At 35.7% G+C, this 21,292-nt stretch overlaps 1 protein-coding gene across 4 annotated transcripts in view; it reads right to left on the reverse strand.

The window, feature by feature from the left end:
- Positions 1-21,292, reverse strand: part of RAD54B (RAD54 homolog B) — a 107,779-nt gene that overhangs the window by 37,598 nt on the left and 48,889 nt on the right. For 3 of the 4 annotated variants that reach the window (XM_065902961.1, XM_065902960.1, XM_065902962.1), the window contains exons 4-7: positions 10,689-10,883; positions 7,125-7,403; positions 2,964-3,126; positions 59-284 (exon numbers count right to left, since the gene is read on the reverse strand). In XM_065902961.1, coding sequence (XP_065759033.1) covers positions 59-284; positions 2,964-3,126; positions 7,125-7,403; positions 10,689-10,883 — 863 coding nt within the window. Of the gene's footprint in view, positions 1-58; positions 285-2,963; positions 3,127-7,124; positions 7,404-10,688; positions 10,884-20,858; positions 20,998-21,292 lie in introns of those variants that run through there. The other variant, XM_065902964.1, reaches the window with a different exon arrangement.

The raw sequence follows: 21,292 nt of genomic DNA on the forward strand, positions 1-21,292 counted from the left end.
GATTTGAAAAGCTAGAGATTTAGTAAAGACCAAATCTAAATTTTCAGAAGTCTCTTACCTGATCAACAGTAAATATCTTGATCCTTTCAATTCCTAGCCATTTTTGGAATTCTTTCCTCCAATTATTCACCAAGCTTCCAGGTGTGACAATAAGTGTCTTCTTTATTATTGGCTTGCCTCCATAGGGTCCCTGACACTGTAGGGTCCAGATAAGCGAAATACATTGCAGTGTTTTCCCTAAACCCATTTCATCGGCAAGAATAGCTCCACATCTGCCATTCACCCTGTTAGAAATAATTATATTTCCTTCAACTACAAAAGGAAAATATTTTATGCCCCTAACATCATTACCTATCAGTCAAAAACCAGAAGCTGATATTTTGTAATTAGGATGAATTCTAGCCCCCACTAAACACATTTTCTAGCTCTTCATTCAGCTGATTTATGACATTTTGCATCTGTGCTAATTATATTCATTATATAGTTATTGTCAACTAAATTACTAAAACAGATTGAAATTACAGTTGAATCTAAATCTGTTACTATCATGATTCCATATTTAGAAACTGGAAATGAATGCCAATTTCATATCTACAGTTAAATAATTTAACTATAACTGTGCTTCTCATCACTAGCAGCTGAGTAGTTTTTATCAGTTTCAGTATTAGATATCAAAACACTTTAAAATATAATGAAACATAAACCAGAAAGACCTAGTGATCTGTATTTATGATTCTCTTTCAATAAATGAAATCCTCAACCAAAATAGCTCCTTGACCTGAAAGAAAAATTAAACACTATTTGATCTAATACACATAATTTAGTAAAAATCTTATCCTACAAGCCTACTTGGTTCACGCAATTCAAAATTAAACATTATAAGGAATACTATCAGTAACTGGCATTTATACCACTTCATAGTTTTAAAAGCTCTTTGACAGGTATTAGATAAACACTTTAAAAGTTACAAAATCCAAAGGAATTAAGGAAATATAAGCATAGTTTGTTAATCCGTTCTGTTTCTTACTAGTAGAAATAACAACCAAAACCAATTTGATTTATGTTTTCCAGTTCAAAATGTAGAGAAAAAATTACAAACATAAATTATAGCCACTATTATTATTTTAGATTATTATAGCCCATATTATTACTTTAGATTATTTTAGATTTTGCCATTGCAAGATGCCAGCTAAATGAGATATAGTGAGTGGCAGAGAGAAAACAGTGATACAACATCCAGCATCCAGGTATAGTGAAGAGAGCAGGAAGGCTTCCCCTACAGAAGATGAACCTCGAGCAGAGTGTTAAAGGAAAACAGGAATTCACTACATTAATCAGTATTAACACATCAGCACAGCTGGAGCTTGAACTGAATTCCAAGCAAAGAAACACAAGGTTAGGAAGCGGGCAAGACTGCTAGCAGACAGACCGTACCTTGTAGGTCAGTGTGTCCCCAGCATCAGTCTTCCATGGATGACTGCAATGCTTGGCCATATACGTGATACTGTGTGTGTTACTATTCATTATTTTTCTCTAAATCAACTCACTTTTTAACTTAGATTTATTTGAAAATAAATTCTTTCTAAGCATAATCTACTTGTGAAACCAAAAGTTTGATGTACTCTTTCTTTCCAATTATTCACTAACTAAATATGTTATGATTAAAAGTAAAAAATAAAGTTTGTTCATGCACACCTAAAATAATCCTATACACCACCCAACTGGAATGCATACCACAGATTAGAAAACATTGCTCTAAGTTCTGAGAACTGTAATCACTTTAAGTAAGGAAATGCCATGTTCAGAACTGTTTCCAGAAACATCAAACTGGCAGCAATAAGTAGAAACAATCTGAGGAGCATCAGAAACAGATACACAAGTTAGAAGCTGTTGCAATAGTCCAGATAAAATATAACTTTATGACACCAGTTACTAGAACTGCTACAGTGAGGTGCCAGAAACAATTAGGTTCGAAATGGTATTTGGGAAGTCAAAATATTCAAACGTTTAGATGTGACTAGATAGAGAAGGTGAGAGAGAAGAAATAAAAGATGATTCTCAGGCCAACTGACATAAGATCTCCAGAGAAGAAGAGCATATTTGAAAGAATGTGAATCTAGAAAGTTTCTAGGAGATAATTTTCCCCTTGTCATCATTCAAGGGGTTCTTTAGAGCTTGGAGGAATTTACATTCCTAACTCCCTAGTAACTGAGACATACTGAGTGGCAAAGACCAAAGTAAAAATCAAGGTCCTATGCATTAAAAACAAAACAAAAAAGGACTGGAAGGAAATGTACTAATATGTTAGCAGCGACTTTTGATTCTTTTAACCCTCTTTGGTTTGAATTTATATATGTGTCTTCTACTTCAACTGTATTTTGACTACAATTCTTTAAGAAAACTCAATTTTAAAAGAGGAAGAGGGACTCATGTGTGTATGTGTGTGTGTGTGTGTGTAAGCAGAGGTGAGATAAGAAGAAAACTTTTTTGTAAAATACTCTTAAGTTGTGTGTCCAGTTTCAAGCAAGATGTCTAGCACACAGTATCCTTCAAGAACTACCTGTGGAGATTTCCCTGGTGGTCCACTGTGGCTAAGACTCTGGGCTCCCAATGCAAGGGGTCTGGGTTCAATCCCTGGTCAGGGAACTAGATCCCCCATGCTGCAATTAAGAGTTAGCATGTTGCATTTAAAAAAAAAAAAAAAAGATCCTGCATGCTGCAACAAAGACTAAAAATCCTGCCTGTCTCAACTAAGACCAGGCACAGCCAAATTTTTTCCTAAATAAAATGATTTTTTAAAAAAGAACTGTAGAATAAACATATGCATTACCATGTGCCATTCCTATCAACTAAAATATATGCTGCACTCATTGAGACTCATTATATATTAGGCTCGTCCTAGAAAACCATTATGTTACAGGTAAATCAAAGCTCTGATTAGATCAAACAAATTGTTTTCCTACCTCATTCCCATCACACATTCATAAAGGAATATGACCCCTTCTTTCTGATGTGGTCGAAGGTAATATACAAGGTGAGGATCTATCACTACATCCACAACAGGAAAACAGGTCTTATTGAACAGCCACTGGTGATTCTTATCTGGTCGGAGCATAACAAGGGAATCTTCAGAAAAAGGGAAAAGTATAATTATAAATTACTCTGTCAGTAATTACATTATCTTGCTCTAATTACTCAGAAGATACAACTGTTTGCCGTCATTTGTGACCAAAAAAAAAAATCCAAAACTTTGAAATTCAAAAAGAAAAAGAAATAAAAACACAATAATTTTTAAATTCAGTAACATCAATGCTAAGCAAAGATACAAAATTTTAAAAATAAATCTCAAGCTTTATTGATGTAAGCTTCATGCAAAGAATGGCAAAGAGTTTTCAAAATTTCATGCACAAAAGTGCTTTGAAACCACTAAAATTCACTATTGTTTCATAAAGAATTCATTAAGCCACAATACTTACTAGTTCAGTATTCAAAGCAAAGAGAACTATTTCCAACTGAAAGCACAGGTTGGAATTTTGCCAAGATGGCCTTTACTAATGCTCATAGCTTCTTATTCTAGAAAGGCTTTCCAAATTTAATATAAAGGCTTCCTTTATTTTCATTCCTATGCCACTAACAATGTCTATTACGCCTATTAAACAGAAGAACTGAGAAAGAATGACAAATTTTCCACTGACTTCACCACCATTATTTGCTTAATTACTTCATTCATGAAATATAAAATTCATGAATCTTGACAAAGCAGCATGGAGTAACCATCAAATAACAATGGAATTCTTTAGTAATATGGTAATACAATTTAAAAGATTTATTGAAAATCACTCAAAAAACAAAACCAAACATAACTAGGAAGCTGGTATCAATTGATAAATCTGAAATCAGATAATAAACTCATCAAAATAATTCTCTGGATATATTTGATGTCTACATCATGGTTAAAAAAAGTAAAATAGATTTTTTAAATATGAAGAAAGAAAAGAACAAAGATGAGAAAAGGAGATTAAAAAACAATAGGTTCCAGGAGACTAAATATGGGAAATCCCCTGGTGGTCCAGTGGTTAAGACTCAGTGCTTTCACTGCTGAGGACACGGGTTCAAATCCTGGTCCAGGAACTAAGATCTCAAAAGTATATGGAGCAACCAAAAAAAAAAAAGGGGTGGGGGGGAATTTAATAAATAACCATTAGTGTGGAAATACATAGTCACAGAAATGAGAGTCTGGTCATGCCTACTGATAGTAATTACCTGGAGGAAGGTTTTCTGTGGATCTTCCCAGGTTTCTGAGCAACCAAAAGAAACTCTCATTTTCGAGGTGAATTCCTGGCAGGTAGGGGGCTAGGGAGTGAAAACGGAAAACTCAGCCCCTGAGTTTCCTCCATATCCCAGTAGTAAAGAAGAGTGTATGTCTTGTGCATTTCCAACCAAGAAATGGTCCCATTTTTTTTTCTTAAAAAAAAAAAAGAACAAAAAGAGGATCTCCCTGGTGGTCCAGTAGCTAAGAATCCACAGGCCAATGCAGGGGACACAGGTATGGCCCCTGGTCCGGGAAGATCTCACATGCCTCAGAGCAACTGAGCAAACGCTCTGCAACGACTGAAGCCGGTGCGTTTCAGGGCCCAAGTGTAAGGAACAAGAGAAGCCGCTGCAATGAGAAGCCCGCACACCGCACTCGAGCATCCCCTGCTCACTGCAGCTAGAGGAAACCCACACGCAGCACTGAGGCTCAGTGCAGCTACAAATAAATAAAGCATTTTTAAAAATTAGTTAAAAAGGACAAAGGAAATTAGAAAGAAAACAGAGAAAAAGATGATTCACAGCTCAAGCAAGGACCATAGAATCATAAATCATCTAACAAAGCATGAAGCTTTGAGAAAAATAAAACCTAAAGCACCACAGCAATAGGACATCAGTTTAAATCTTCAGATGCCCTTCATGATCATGAAGCATCATTTAATGCTAACAAAATGTCTCTTGCTTTAGTTTTAAGTCTACAACTTAGTACTACCTTTAACAAGATTTAAAAAGAGAGAGGATAAACAAGTATTTACCACTTACAAAAAGGGCTTGCTTACACACACACACACACACACACACACATATACACACTCATGTACACATATATACAAGTTGTCACAATAAAATTTTTCATTCACTCAGTTATCAAATATTTATTGTACACAGTATGTACCAGGCACTCTAAGTCTCTATGGTAGTTATTAAAATCCACATTTTACATGAGGCAAAACATTTAGTGAAGTGACTACCTCAACTGATCGAAGAATCAGTAGTTTAGTGGCAAAAGCAGGAGTCTAACTCAGGTCCTTGACTAAGCACAGTGCTCTTTTTAGTTCACCACAGCTCTCTACTATATAACAGGAAGGCAAAGAGAAAGAAGCATAAAGGACAGAAGGAGGCTTATGAGCCAGTGTGACAGACAAAATATTCAGACAAAGAGAAAAATCAGAAGCAGAAACTCCCACACTCTAAATTTCAATTAAGTCTCAAATGAGCTAGAATAAAGCAAGGAATTTTTAATTTGGGAGTTTTAATCTAAATTATGCCAATACCTACTTTAAGCAAGTCAGTTCATGCTTCTGGTACTCAGATTCCTCAAATGCAAAGTGAAGGGATTGGTCTAAATTATCTAAAAGGTCCTTTTATTTCAAAAATTCTGTTTCCAAAATGGCAAGAGGGGAAAATAGTTATTTGAATACTTTTTGCAAGCATGCATGCATTCTAAGTTCCTTCAGTTATGTCAACTCTTTGACTGTAGCCTGCCAGGTTCCTCTGCCCAGGGGATTCTCCAGGCAAGAATACTGAAGTAGATGGCCATGCCCTCCTCCAGGGGATCTTCCCAACCCAGGGGCTGAACCTGCGTCTCTTATGTCTCCTGTACTGGCAGGTCGATTCTTTACCACCAGAGCCACTTGGGAAGCCAGCCCTTAATACATCTACTTGTAGCTATTTTAAGAGTTATTTTTATAACTATTTCAATATTTTTATTTTGACTACCATTATGAGAAAAGCTTACTCTATTCTCCGACTTGTACATAACAAAACAAATTCAATAGGAATAAGTCTTTTCAAACAAATGCTGAATTAACTGGACAACCACATGGAAAGAGCCTCCCAGATGGCACAGTGGTAAAGAATCCACCTGCCAATGCAGCAGATGCAAGAGAGGACAATTCAAACCCTGGGTTGGGAAGATCCCCTGGAGAAGGAAATGGCAACCTGCTCCAGTATTCTTGCCTTGACAGTTTCAGGGACAGAGGAGCCTGGCAGGCTGCAGTCCATGGGGTCACAAAGAGACACAACTGAGCACATACACCTCCATTCTTACTGCCACAGGGAAAGAGATGAACATCATTAACTCACCCTGTACACAAAATTTTAGGCAAAATGAATCACAGACAACATAATTCAAATTTTATGTCTGCCACATCACCAAATGAGAAGATTTGTAATGAGTTTTACCTCTGGGCCCAATGTATAAAAGGCACACAAGAAATACTTGTTGACTGAGCAATCAAATCTTAAAAAGTCATAAACACACTAGGTTTTATTTTTGATGCAATTTTTAAATTAAATTCATTAATGTGAAAATTAACTTGACTGGATTGAATTCTCATGAATAAAATTTGAACTCTTTACATGAAATCTCACCTTCTAATATTTTTTTTCACCTTTCAATATTTTAATACTCAATTAAGTCACTAATTACTAACACTTGTGATCTTCAAAATGGAAGTTCAAAAATATTCCCAATTTATGAATTTACCAATTTTTCTCCCTACAAAAGACATCAGGTTTTGTTGAAATCATACACATGTATGTGTCTATACATCTATAATTTGCACAATTTTCCTTCAACACATGTATTTTGGTTACCATACTCTTGCAATTGAACATTTACTTATGAAATAATTCTCAAACTATATTATTATTCAGCTTCAACATTATCCCTTATGTCAGACTATATATCTGAAAAATGATACATACTTTTACCTGAAACTGTTAAAACAAAATTTCAACTTTAAATTCACATACCAAAATATCTTTAGACAGTAAAAACAGAAAACTCAAATTAAGTTTTTAAATCTTACTTGGTGCATATGGGTCATGGCGTGGTTTGCAATTTTGGAAACTGTTCTGTTTATTTTCCTTTGAACTGAGTTTACAGACACTTTTGAAAGGGTTAGAGAAACACTTCTTGGCAGCTTGAGAACTTAAGACAGCAGAACATCCTCCTCTAAACTGAAAACATCTTCCACTGTTGAAATCATCTGGAGAGATGATACCCATGACTTCTATTTCTTTTCCACCAAGCATCATTGTTTGACCCTCTTCAATCTTTTCAAGCTCTTTCAATTTATATCCAATGCCTTTAAATTGAGAAGGAAAAAATTAATTTAATTTATTGACACCCTAAGATGACTTAATTAGTAAACCAGAGTCTCTTCTTATAACTGTACGGAATGAAAACTACTTTGAATGCAAACAGCCTCATATATATAATTTATATTATATATAAAAATATATATATTATGTATAAAATATATACAAAAATATAATTTACCCTTTTAGTAAAAATACACACATGCAAAAATCAAAAGGAATAAATAATTACATAGTTAAAAAATTAGGTAAGGTTTAGAGAGCCAAGGCTTGTTTTTAATTACTTAAAATACAATCTACTGTAGTCATAGTTTTGCCATCTGCTCTATAGCAAATCAAGAGAAGAAGGGTTTTGGTTAAGCTGTATGGTCCCTCCTTTCTTGTGAACAACCTAGACAAATGCCAGGGCAGTTCTATTTCCACTTAGAAACAAGTGGAAATGTGAAGAACTAGCAACAGAAGCAATTTCTAACATAACTAGTACTGTACTCTTCCACCTGCAAAAGCATAGTAAAACTACGTTTGTCATAGAGACTACTGATAGCCCAAGTTCTTGCTCCTGAATAAAAAGTAGGATATTTTATAATACCACACTTGTTTGAATTATTATTAATTCAACAGACGATTTATTAGGTGCTGCCATGTATAAGGTGTTGATGCAATATAAATATGAGTAAGTTATCACGGTCTGCTTAAAATGAACTCATCAATCAGATAGAGTGAGGGAATTTTATACTCCTCCACTTGGAAACATTAAATGCATGATTTTTGTGCCACTGTGAGGGGCAAGTGTGTATACCAAAAACCTAAGATCATCATATTTTAGATAACATTACATAACCCTTTTAAACTAGCTGGAAAATTGCTACAATTCCCTATTAACACTGGGCTAATAATTACAATCTCTGACAACTGGGAACTACATAATATACGTTTTTCAATTACTTAGGATAGAGCTCTAAGATGAAGCCAGATAGTTATTTGGCTGGTGTTCCTAAATGCTAAAAGACCCAGCCCTCCATTTCCCAAGCTGTTTCATTCAACAGCAGTCCTGACCTCTCCATATTAATGAAGATAACTGTTTTATCTTCATATTGAATCCAACCCTATTAATCCAATTACCACTAATTACATGAAAATGGGAGATAAGAATAAATTTAATTTTGAGGCATCTTCAAGAGGCTCTGCAACTCCAAAATCTCGTTTCACTTTGCTCCCTAGTGATGACTGTCTCAAACATCTCTACATCTCCAGAAGATTTTCTTTAAACTCTTGAACTTTGTTTCCCACACTTGTTCTTTGCTGGGTATGTGGAATGAAAATCAACTGAATCTGACTATATTATCACAAGCTATTAGCAATTTCAGCATTCCAGCCTTCGGGTTCTTAAGAGTGTTTATTCTTATAGTAATAATATTTAAATGCTGAATATCCAAATTATTTAAAAGAAAAACTGCTTGTATTATAGGTGATAACTTGCAAGCTTAACTCCAGGTTGATATATTTATTAACATTATAATTAAGCAACCAAGTCTTATATTTGGATGCTTTCACTTTGAAAGCCAATAAATCAATTTTTTAAACCAGTGATTTTCAACTCCTGCTGGATATGAGAGTCATTCAGAAACCTAAAATATATGGATGTTCAGTCCCTCTCCCCATCATCCAGACCAAATAATCACAGCCTCAGAGATCAAGGCCTAAGCACTGGCATTTTTTAAAAGCACCAGAGGTGATTCTACTTGTATAGAGGTGATTCTACTTTTTTCCACTACTTGCAACTGAGAGATCATTTTATTATTAATCCAAACTACACATACTCAAAACCATATATACTATAGTTATGGGTAACAGATATTCCAGGGTAATTTTGGTAAGTTTTTCCTTGCTAGGGGGCTTTAGAATATAATTTCACTAATTAAGTATAAACAAGTTCTCAAAAAAATTTAGCCTCAATCCTTGGTGGCTCAGATGGTAAGGAATCTGCCTGCAATGCAAGAGACCTGAGTTCAATCCCTGGGTCAGGAAGATCCCCTAGAAAAGAGAATGGCAACCCACTCTAGTATTCTTGTCTGGAGAATTCCATGGACAGAGGAGCCTGGTGGGCTATAGTTCATGGGGTTGCAAAGAGTCAGACACAACTGAGTTACTAACACTTTAACTAACATGTAACGTGTATTGCTAATTTTAATTTCTCTAAACACTAAGCATAATATTGGATATATGGTATTTGTTCAATATTTTCATAATAAAAAATTCTATTACAGATAATTCCATTCAGCCTCAACCCTTGCCCCTCTGTCACTGCCCTTCGCATACTACATTCCTGAAACACTGAAGTCGTTTTTTTAATTCACTCTTGCCTATACCTGTACATATGCTATGCCCCTTTCTCATTCCCTACAAAATTACTCGTCCCTCACATATTAAACAATAACTCCTTTGAAGCTTTCCCTTAGCCTCGTAGGCTGATTTACATGGTCCTTCTATATATGCTCCTATCGTACTCAGCAAACATTCTCATTGAAACAATTATCTTAGTGCTTCCTAATTATCAATTACATTGCCCTGTCCCTACTAAACTACAAACTATAACCCTCTTTGAATGCTTACCCCTAGCATAGTTATTGAAATTACAAACTATGTTATTTTCAACATGTAGAACAGACTTTATAATTATGGGCCACACTCAGAATTGAAGAGTAATTTAAGAGACATGTAAAAAGGCCATGATAACTTTACATACTCTGATTTTGTGGGCTAACTTATACAAATAAATCATGCTGGTAATGTTTTATAATGGAAATAACGGTTACCTCCAATTTAGATGTATTAATCTAAGGTATCTCTAGCTATTATCTCCTTGCTATTTTCAAATTTTTATTAGGTATCATTGAAGTTAGATATCATTCTACTCCTAATACCCACATCTTTTTAACTTTTAATCACTCAGCATTCTGGAAAAAAAGAAAAAAGATGAAAAACACAGAAAGAAAAACTGCTTAATCTCAGAAAAATGCCAATATAACTGTATATATCTAGCTAATCATTTTATATTCAAAGAAAATGATACCATGGGATGAGATTATATGAGTATATATAAGACTGTCAGACTTGCTATTATTACAAGATAAATTTATGTTTATCAGATAATTTATACATGAAAGTCAAGAAAGAACACCTTCATAAAACACAATTACATTTCAATTTTGTAGTCAGATACATATATTAACTTTAGACCAAATCATAAACATCAGGCAATATCACAATACCTCTTCCAATGTCTTTGCCTTCCAAATCCTTTAAGGTAAATGACTTTCCTTTTACAATAAGAACAGCATCACCTTCCCACTTTTTGTGTTTTTTCTTTGAAGCTTTACACCAAACAACACTGAAATATTTAACTAAGCTATCAGGTTTCTCTTCTTGTCCCTTAGACACTGTTATTTCTTTAGGGGCTGAATGAACTAGAATATAAACAAAATAAAAACCAATTATTATAGATGACATTAATATTTAAGTAATAAAATCACTCAGCAAAATAAAAGCACAAGTAAACTGGATTGTATTAAATATTTTTTCATATGTATGTTATAAACAGGGAAATTCAAATATCAGCTTCTAGCATTACCACGAGAACAGAATGTAAATTTCTTATCATCATACAAACTTAGTAGAAGTAGAAAAACATAATAATCACTGGTAAGATTTTCAAACTCTAGTAATTAAAAATAAAATTTCAGCATCCATGGAAAAATACCTAAAATCACATGACAAGATATATCAAGGAAAAGTAATACAAGATCACAGAGTTCTCTAAAAGAAAAACCTGTAGCTTTTTCAATAAGAACAAAGGTAAAACATTAAAGCAACAATCAGACTAAAATTTCATCAATATATTCTTGTCTCCTAGCTTAGGGAGCTGTCAGGTTGGGTCACTGATTCTGAGAATTCAGTAGTATATGATCAGGAAATTAAAAGTTCCTTATGAAAGTCTATACTTTTCTTGAAAACATTCCCAGTATCACCTTATGAAAACATATCCAAAGGGTCTAACACAGAAAATTTTTCAGCAACGGGGAAACTGATTTATGGTGACAGAAACCAGAAAGTGGCTGCTGGCTCTGGAGACGGGAAATTGACTGGAAAGGGTCAGGAAAGAAGAACTTGTTCTGGGTGATAGTTGCATAGATGAATGCATTTAACAGAAATCATCGTGGATCATTCAGAGCTATACATTTTATTTCACGTAAAGTACAGAGCTTGAAAAAGACAAAACATAATAAGACAATAACAGCAGAATAGGCTGAGAGGTATGTATATGATATTCTATATAATGGTATCTTTTAGTGCTTTGAAGCAAAAACACTCTTATCTATTAACTCTAAGCACACTTGACACTAAAGACAAAATCTCCCGTTATTACTGTCTTCTTCTTTCTTTTCCGCTTGGCAGTTAACCATGAGCACTTCCGGGAGAAATACAGAGCATCCTCATACTGAGCCATAGCTCTTGCTTCTCACCTAACTTGTATACTATATTTTTCAATGACTAGGTAAATTTAGTCCAGCTGAAGAGAGGAAAATCTCATTCCCTCATTATTGAAGAGCTATTCACTGTATCTTTTTCTTTATTTTTTTGTATCTTTTACCAAATACACACTTGACCTCCAAAGCTATCAAAACAACAGAATTTACAAAACAAAAGCCAAACTATTACTTTATCTTTTAAAATACACCCACCTACTTAAATAGGAAAAGAAAAAGGCCTGAAACTAGGAATAAAAAAAGAATCCCCATTTTCACCACTTCTAATCAGTGTTGTCCTGGAAAGTCTTAGTCAACACAATAAGGCAATGTTAACAAAAAGTATAAAGATCAGAAAGGAAGAGAAGAAGTGAAACTGTACCTATGTGCAGGTGATAAAACTGTCTACATAGAAATCCACAGGGAACCTAAAAACAAAGGACTGAGAACTAGTAACTTATTCCATCTAATTTCAAAGTTAACTATCATGTAACAAAAATGAAGATATTTTGGTATTTTAGAAAAACACACAATGATCAATGCAATGAAATAGTGGCCACTGTGTATGGCCACTACTTTTCAACAAAGTTGGCAGAACAAATTTATTTTCAACTAATTTTCAACAAAGTTGACAAAATAAATTAAATGGGAATAAGCCTTTTCAAACAAATGCTGAGTTAACTGGACAGTCACAAAGAAAAAAGATGAACATCAACCATTAACTCACCCTGTACACAAAATTTAACAAAAAATGAATCATACACTTAAATGTAAAATTTTACTACAAACTTTTACAAGAAAATGTAGTAGATATTTGTAATCTTAAAGTAGGCAAAGGTTTCTTAGGCTACAAATGTACAAAACATTAAAAATAAAATATATGTTTAATTTTATCAAAATTTTTAAAGGATGCCATTAAGAAAACAAAGTCAAACAAATCGATAGAAAATGGGCAAAAAAACATGAACAGATAATTCAGGAAAGAATATATACAAAAAGTCAGTAAGTACAGAAAAAGACGTTTATCATCATTAACCATTTGAGAAACGCAAATAAAAAACACAAGATACACTTCACATCTACTAAGATGATTAGTCTCCAATGGATAAAAGCAAGTATGGTGCAGATGCAAAGAAACTGGAATCCACACTCACTACTGGTGAGAATGTAAAATAGACCAGCCACTTTAAAAAACAGTTTCACAATTCTTCAAAAGATTACAGTTACCATATGATCCAGCAATTCCATTCCTAGGTATATGCTCAAGACAGAGAAAAATATGTCCACACAAAAAAACTTGCACATGAATGTTTATAGCAGTATTATTCATAATAGCCCAAAGGTAGAAACAAAACAAATGCCCATTCAATGAACAAATGAATAAACAAATTGTGGTACATCACGTTATTATCAGTGATATTATTCATACTATTATTCAGCCATTAAAGGAATAAAACACTGATACATGCTACAGCACATATAAACCTTAACAACATTATGTTAAGTGAGAGAAGCCAATCACAAAAGACTACACATTACATGATCATGATTCCACTTATATGACATGTCCAGAACAGGAAAGTCTATAGAGACAGAAAGTAGCTTAATGGTCACTTAGGGCTAGGAGATGAGGGTGAGACTGGGGCAGGAGGTATGGGGGCTGAAAGTTAGAGAGCACAGGATTTCTTTTTGAAGTACTGAAAACATCTTAAAACTATGGTGATAGTTGCACATAACTGTACACACACTACTAAAAAATCAGGAATTATATACTTTATATGAGTGAATTACGTTGCTCTTCTTCAGTCGCTCAGTCGTGCCTGACTCTTTGCGACCCCATGAACTGCAGCACGCCAGGCCTCCCTGTCATATAATGAGTGAATTATGTGGAATGTGAATTATAACTCAGTAAAGTTGTTTAAAAACATGAGATAACAACACACACTAACTTGATTAAAAATTTTAAAACTATCTTAAGTGTTAGCAAAATGTAAAGTCAATTATAACTGAAAAAACAAGTATAGAACGCCTAGAAATATCACACACTACTGGAAGGAATGTAAAATAGTACAATAACTTTGGAAAACAGTATGATAGATTCCTAAAAATTTAAAAATACACCTACTATAACCAGCCATTTCACTGGATAATATTTACTAAAGAGAGAAGAAAATACATGTCCAAAAACCAAACAAACAAACAAAAAATGTCTACAACTTCAAGCCAGGTAAACCAGTCCTCTAAAAGTCTGAAAAACCACTGTCACTACTAGAATTCAGATAATTCATTTGTGCAGCATTGGCATTCATGGATTTACCAAAGTGAATTTTGAGTGCTCACTTCGGCAGCACACATACAAAGTGAATTTTGACTATCTGAAGCCATCAAGGTTTTTTTCTAAGAAAACAAATGACTAACCCATAATGCTTGGCCCAACAACTTTTTATCCCCGAAAGGATTTTAGCTGCTGTAATCCCAAACCCAACAGTCAAGGACAGAAAGGACTAAAGGGCGGTGGCTCCAGCTTCCTGGTCTTCCTATCACAAGGGAGGGTGTTCGAACAAAGAGTGATTGAGGGAAAATACGCTTCTAATACAGAAAATATGGTGTAGTTTTTATTCTTTTTATTTTGAATACATTTCTCATATCATTAAACAGTAAAATGATGCTTAATATCTGCATAACGTATAACCAATGATATTCCTACAAAGACAGGATCCATTTCACTACTATATTTAATATCATCTCATCAATTTTTAAGTGTATTTATTTTTTATTGTTACAATTATCATGCAGCAAAATCGACATTTTCTTAGTGTACAGTTTTATGAATGTTAACACAGGTATAAATTGACTTACCACTACCACAGTCAGGATGGTCTTGATTCCTGTCTCCTGTACAATGTGATAAACCTCCATCCATAGTTCATCAGGCTCTCTATCAGATCTAGTCCCTTAAATCTATTTCTCACTTCCACTGTATAGTCATAAGGGATTTGATTTAGGTCATACCTGAATGGTCTAGTGGTTTTCCCTACTTTCTTCAGTTTAAGTCTGAATTTGGCAATAAGGAGTTCATGATCTGAGCCACAGTCAGCTCCCAGTCTTGTTTTTGCTGACTGTATAGAGCTTCTCCATCTTTGGCTGCAAAGAATATAATCAGTCTGATTTTGGTGTTGACCATCTGGTGATGTCCATGTGTAGAGTCTTCTCTTGTGTTGTTGGAATAGCGGGTTTGCTATGACCAGGGCGTTCTCTTGGCAAAACTCTAGTAGCCTTTGCCCTGCTTCATTCTGTACTCCAAGGCCAAATGTGCCTGTTACTCCAGGTGTTTCTTGACTTCCTACTTTTGCATTCCAGTCCCCTATAATGAAAAGGACATCTTTTTTGGGTGTTAGTTCTAGAAGGTCTTGTAGGTCTTCACAGAACCGTTCAACTTCAGCTTCTTCAGCATTACTGGTTGGGGCATAGGCCTGGATTAACATGATATTGAATGGTTTGCCTTGGAAACAAATAGAGATCATTCTGCCGTTTTTGAGATTGCATCCAAGTACTGCATTTCGGACTCTTGCTGACCATGATGGCTACTCCATTTCTTCTAGGGGAATTCCTGCCCACAGTAGTAGATATAATAGTCATCTGAGTTACATTCACCCATTCCAGTCCATTTTAGTTCACTGATTCCTAGAATGTCAACGTTCACTCTTGCCATCTCCTGTTTGACCACTTCCAATTTGCGTTGATTCATGGACCTAACATTTCACGTTGCTATGCAATATTGCTCTTTACAGCATCAAACCTTGCTTCTATCACCAGTCACATCCACAACTGGGTATTGCTTTTGCTTTGGCTCCATCCCTTCATTCTTTCTGGAGTTATTTCTCCACTGATCTCCATTAGCATATTGGGCACCTACCGACCTGGGGAGTTGCTCTTTCAGTATCCTATCATTTTGCCTTTTCATACTTCCAAAATCACTGCAGATGGTGATTGCAGCCATGAAATTAAAAGACGCTTACTCCTTGGAAGGAAAGTTATGACCAACCTAGAGAGCATATTAAAAAGCAGAGAAATTACTTTGCCAACAAAGATCAGTCTAGTCAAAGCTGTGGTTTTTCCAGTGGTCATGTATGGATGTGAGAGTTGGATGGTGAAGAAAGCTGAGCACCAAAGAATTGATGCTTTTGAACTGTGGTGTTGGAGAAGACTTTTGAGAGTCCCTTGGACTGCAAGGAGATTCAACCAGTCCATCCTAAAGGAGATAAGTCCTGGGTGTTCAATGGAAGGACTGATGCTGAAGCTGACACTCCAGTACTTTGACCACCTCATGCGAAGAGTTGACTCATTGGAAGAGACCCTGGTGCTGGGAGGGATTGGGGGCAAGTGGAGAAGGGGACGACAGAGGATGAAATGGCTGGATGGTATCACCAACTCAATGGACATAAGTTTAGGTAAACTCCGGGAGTTGGTGATGGACAGGGAGGCCTGGCGTGCTGCGATTCATGGGGTCACAAAGAGTTGGACACAACTGAGCAACTGAACTGAACTGAACAGTCAGGATGAGTTCCATCACTCCAAAAAGACTACCTCATGGGACGTCCCTGCTGCTCAGTGGTAAAGAATCCGCCTGCCAGTGCAGGAGACGTGGGTTTGATCCCTCATCCGGTAAGATTCCCCATGCCTTGGAGCAACTAAGCCTACGCACAACTATTGAGACCGTGCTCTAGAGCCTAGGAGCTGCGACTACTGAGTCCACACGCCCTGGAGCCCATCCTCCACAGCCAGAGAAGACACTGCAGAGAAGCCAGCTCACAGCACCGAGAGTAGCCCCGCCCTCCACTAGAGAAAAGCCCGCACAGCAATGAAGACCCGGCAGAGCCAAAAATAAAATAGTTATTTTTTTAAAAAAAGACTCTCTCATGCTATTCTTTTCTGGTCACACCCTTACCCTATTCAGTTACTGAGCTGTTTTTCTACCAGTGTAGTTTTGTCTTTTCAAGAATGTTTCAAATTAATCGAAATCATATAGTACACCACCTTTCACGCTGGTTTCTCCCACTCAGTATTATGTCTTTGAGATTTACCCCAAGTTGATGCCTATATATCAACTTTGTTTTTTATTATTTTGTTCCTTACTATTTATTGAGGTGTTTCCATTAATAGCTCTTAACTATCACAAATAAAGCTACTATGAACATTTATGTACAGATTTTTGTGTGAACATTCATCTTTACCAATTTGATAGAAATGGCATTTAACATGGTAATTTGAATTTTATTATTAGTGGTGAGACCGTTTTTATATATAGTTACATTTCCTCTTTGCTTGACTTCTCTAATTTCATATTATAAAGGATATACCTAAAATAAGTTTCTCACCTTTTTAAACTGAATTTTCAATCTGATCTGAAAACCCTCAACATTCATTCATCCAACAACTTACAGATTGCCCAAAATGCAGTCTAAACTCAAACTCTTACTGCAAAATTTCAGTGAAATCTATGAGTAGAACACAGGCAATAAAGAGAACTTGAATTAGTAAGAACTTATGTCAAAATTAAAGGACTTTCCTGGTGATGCAGCAGATAAGAATCCACCTGCTAAAGCTAGGGACAAGGGTTTGATTCCTGGTCCAGGAAGATTCCACATGCCATGGAGACACCAAGTCCGTGTGCCACACCTACTGAGCCCAAGCCCTAGAGCCAGCGTGCTGCAACTACTGAGGTCCACATGCCTACAGCCTGGACTCTGCAACAACAGAGGCCACCGCAATGAGAAGCCTGCGCAGGGCGACAAAGAGCAGCCCCTGCTCGCCACAACTAGAGAAAGCCTGGGCACAGCAACAAAGACCCCGTACAACCAAAATTAAATGAATACAAAAATTAAAATGTTTTAAAAATATATAAAATACTATTACATTTTTATATCTAAAAGGCTAATACTTAATAAGTGATGAATGTGCTAGAAGAATCAAGAATCCATTTATATCCTCTTTAACATAAGGAATTTACTACACCTTCTATTGTAATGAAATTTCAAATAATTTGTGACATTTTAAATAGGCCCAGGTTATTTAAACACTCCTCTCTATCCCTCCCCGCTAAAAAAAAGAAAACCATATGTTCTGGCAACACACAGAATTTAACAGTTTAAAATGCACCAGGTCGAAATAAGCCCACTCACTAGAAATTATTAAACATTATACTGTAACTCAATAAATGATTATGTTTTAGTAACAGGTCAAAAAGTTGATTCTTTATTTTAGTGAGAAACTATGAGATTGGAGGGAGAACCAGTGCATTATTTTAGGGGTAAGAAAGAGCTCTTAAAAAGATGACTTGACTTCCCCTACTAAAACCCTCTCCCCACAATAAATCCCAGGAAAAGGCCACAGCACGGAAAAGCAAAGTTAAAATTATTCTGTGACGTGTTACGCTCAAGGACAAGCCAGAGCACATGCATAAAGGCTTACATTGCCTGAAAGAGTTGCCTGTCCCCAGTTTCCACTGTAATCATCTGAATTACCACTCACTCCCTCGCTTTCTTCAAATTCGCAGTCAACTTCTCAACTTCGCCAACTTGGCTTCCAGTCGGGCCTGCCCCAAAGCTGCTACGTTAAAGGCCACTAAGGAGCTCTTTGTCAATAAACCCACAGGTTACTTTTTAGTCCTGACCAAAGTTCCCAAAAGGATCAGACAATGTTGACCATTTCTTCCTGAATACTGAACTCTATTGTTACAGCTTCTAACACACTTCAAATTTTCCTCTTCCTTGATGGCTATTTCTTTATCATCTTTGCCAGTTCTCACTTCCAGTCTAACCTTTGTTTATTGGAGCTCTTCAGCCCTGAGTCCTAAGCCTGCCTCCCCTCACTATGTACCAAATCCTCTTAAATTAGCTCCCATGGCTTCAATACCATTAACTATACTAAGTTATATTTTTTTCTCTAGCCCAGATCATAACTCTAGATTTGCACGTATACCAGTACATGCAGTTGGTCTACATGAATGTCTCATAAATGTCACAAACTCACCAGGTCCACTTATCTTCTCTTCAAAAATTGCTCCTCTTTCAGTTTTTCCATTTTTTAGTGAAAGAAGCCAAGAAACTGGCAATCATTCAGGACATTCATTTTCTCAATTCCTGAGCCAATCAACCATAAAATCCACAAGATTCTACTCTCTTCATGGTTCTCAAAGCTGTGTACTATTTGCCTTTTGCACTGTCCTTACTCTTTCCAAATAATCATCTCTGAACTAAGGAAATATTCCAGGGTCTTCTCAACAGTTCTGTTGAAGTCTTCTCTTGCCACCCCTACACCCAAAGCCATTTTCCATATTTACTGTATTTATTTTTAAATGTGGACTTCCAAGGTAGTGCAGTAGTAAAGAACCTGCCTGCCAATGCAGGAGACTCAAGTTCAATCCCTGGATTGGGAAGATCCCCTGGAGAGGGAAATGTCGACTCCAAGATTCTCGCCTGGAAAGTTTCATGGATTGAGGAGTATCACAAGATTGAGTGACTGAGCTCACACACATGAGTTTTTTAAATGTAAATCTAATCATCTACTTGTCTTAAAGGTCTTGAAGCAAACATTACTTCCAGCCAAAGTTCCTTCTACTTTTCTTCCTTCAACATGCTTATCTAAATTAATTTCTAGTCACCCTTCCATATAGTTTAAATTTCCCTGACTGCAAAACTACATCAAGCTGTGTTATCTCAGCATTAACTCAGCATCTATGTGACAAACTATTTAATGTCAGCCTTTCCCACAAAACTATAAAGTGTTGAGAGGAGGGTGTCTTTAGATCTTGATCATCACCATATTCCCATAACAACAGGTAGTTTTCAAAATTGCCATTTTTATTCTAGGCACATTTTTACTTCATGTTTATAAAGATAGCAAAATAGAATTACCTTAAAACTAATTTTCATGAGAAAGTAGCCTTAGAACTTAACTTTGAACTCAGCTGCATAGTTGTACATACTGTACATTCAGGATTATTTTCCAAGTAAATGCAATAACAAAGATTTATCACTTCTTTATGTATTTTAATTTTTGCCAACATAAATTCTTTCATAACCATTATTTCTACCAAATAGTTTTGCTAAATCAAATTTTCCTTCAATATTATGAAGACTGTATTACTCCATTAGTTTTTAGTCAAAAAGATACCAGTTCTTAGATAAGCTAGTTGTCATGTGTTATTTTTGTTATTTTAATTTTTCCAGATAAAGTTTTGAGGGTTTTAGCATTAATGAAAAAGATGGGATGCTTTGATCAGTTTTTGAATTCTAAAAAATGCTGTGGTGTGCAATTTTAGACAATTTTAGTTTGTTTTCTTTATACACTATTTCTACTAGTAGCAGTCACTGTGCACGAATGAAACACTGACAACAGCTTTCTGTATTTTTCAAATTTGTTCTTGATTTTCACTTGGTTAAGAGAAAAACGTAACTCCTCAGGATGGCTATTAAAGAAGGGACAAAAAGCCTGTCTTCATCAAAAATGGCTGGGAAAGATATCTTAGAATCAAATATTGTATTGCATTCCCTGGAGAGCTACCTGTTATGTCCAAACCTGCCCCTGCAAAAAAAAAAAAAAAAAACTGACTAGAACAAAAGACAGTAGTCAAATTCTAAGAATTCAGAATTCCTTATACTAACTGAAATAACATAAGGGTCTCAGATTTAGATATATCCTTTCTTTTGCAGGAAAGAAAGAAGAAGGAATAAAAGCATGAACTCTGGAGCCAGACTGGTTGCGCTTGAAGCTTGATCTGCCCTAACTAGTAATATGACCCTGGACAAGTTACTTACCCCTGGGCCAGCTTATAATTTGGCAAACGAATGTAATACTAATACCTACATCATAGAATTGTTGCATTAGACTAGCTAATACATGTAAAATGCTTACAACAGTCTTCGCCATGCAGTAAGTGCTCTCCAAATGTTAACGGCCATCATCATCTTCTACTTGTCCCTTTCCCATTTAGCCCCTTTTTAAATGTAGGCATAGGGCAGGAGAAAGGAACTGCTCCAGTATTCTTGCCTGGAGAATCCCACGGACAGAGGAGCCTGGTGGGCTACAGTCCATGGGGTTGCAAAGAGTCGGACACAATTGAGAAAGGACTAACACATAGGGCAGGCAAAGGAAAATGACTGCAAAAAAGCAGAATGAAGATATCAGGAATTAAACATATTAGGAGCATAACTTCCTTTATCTAGCCTACTTGTAACATATAAAACAATGACTAATTTGCTACATTCCAGACTAACCACCACTAACAATTCCACTCTAACCTATAATTTTTCCCAGGCTTCCCAGGTGGCTCAGTGGGTAAAGAATTC

The sequence above is a fragment of the Muntiacus reevesi genome, chromosome 12, assembly GCF_963930625.1.
Source record: "Muntiacus reevesi chromosome 12, mMunRee1.1, whole genome shotgun sequence".
Taxonomy (NCBI): Eukaryota; Metazoa; Chordata; class Mammalia; order Artiodactyla; family Cervidae; genus Muntiacus; species Muntiacus reevesi.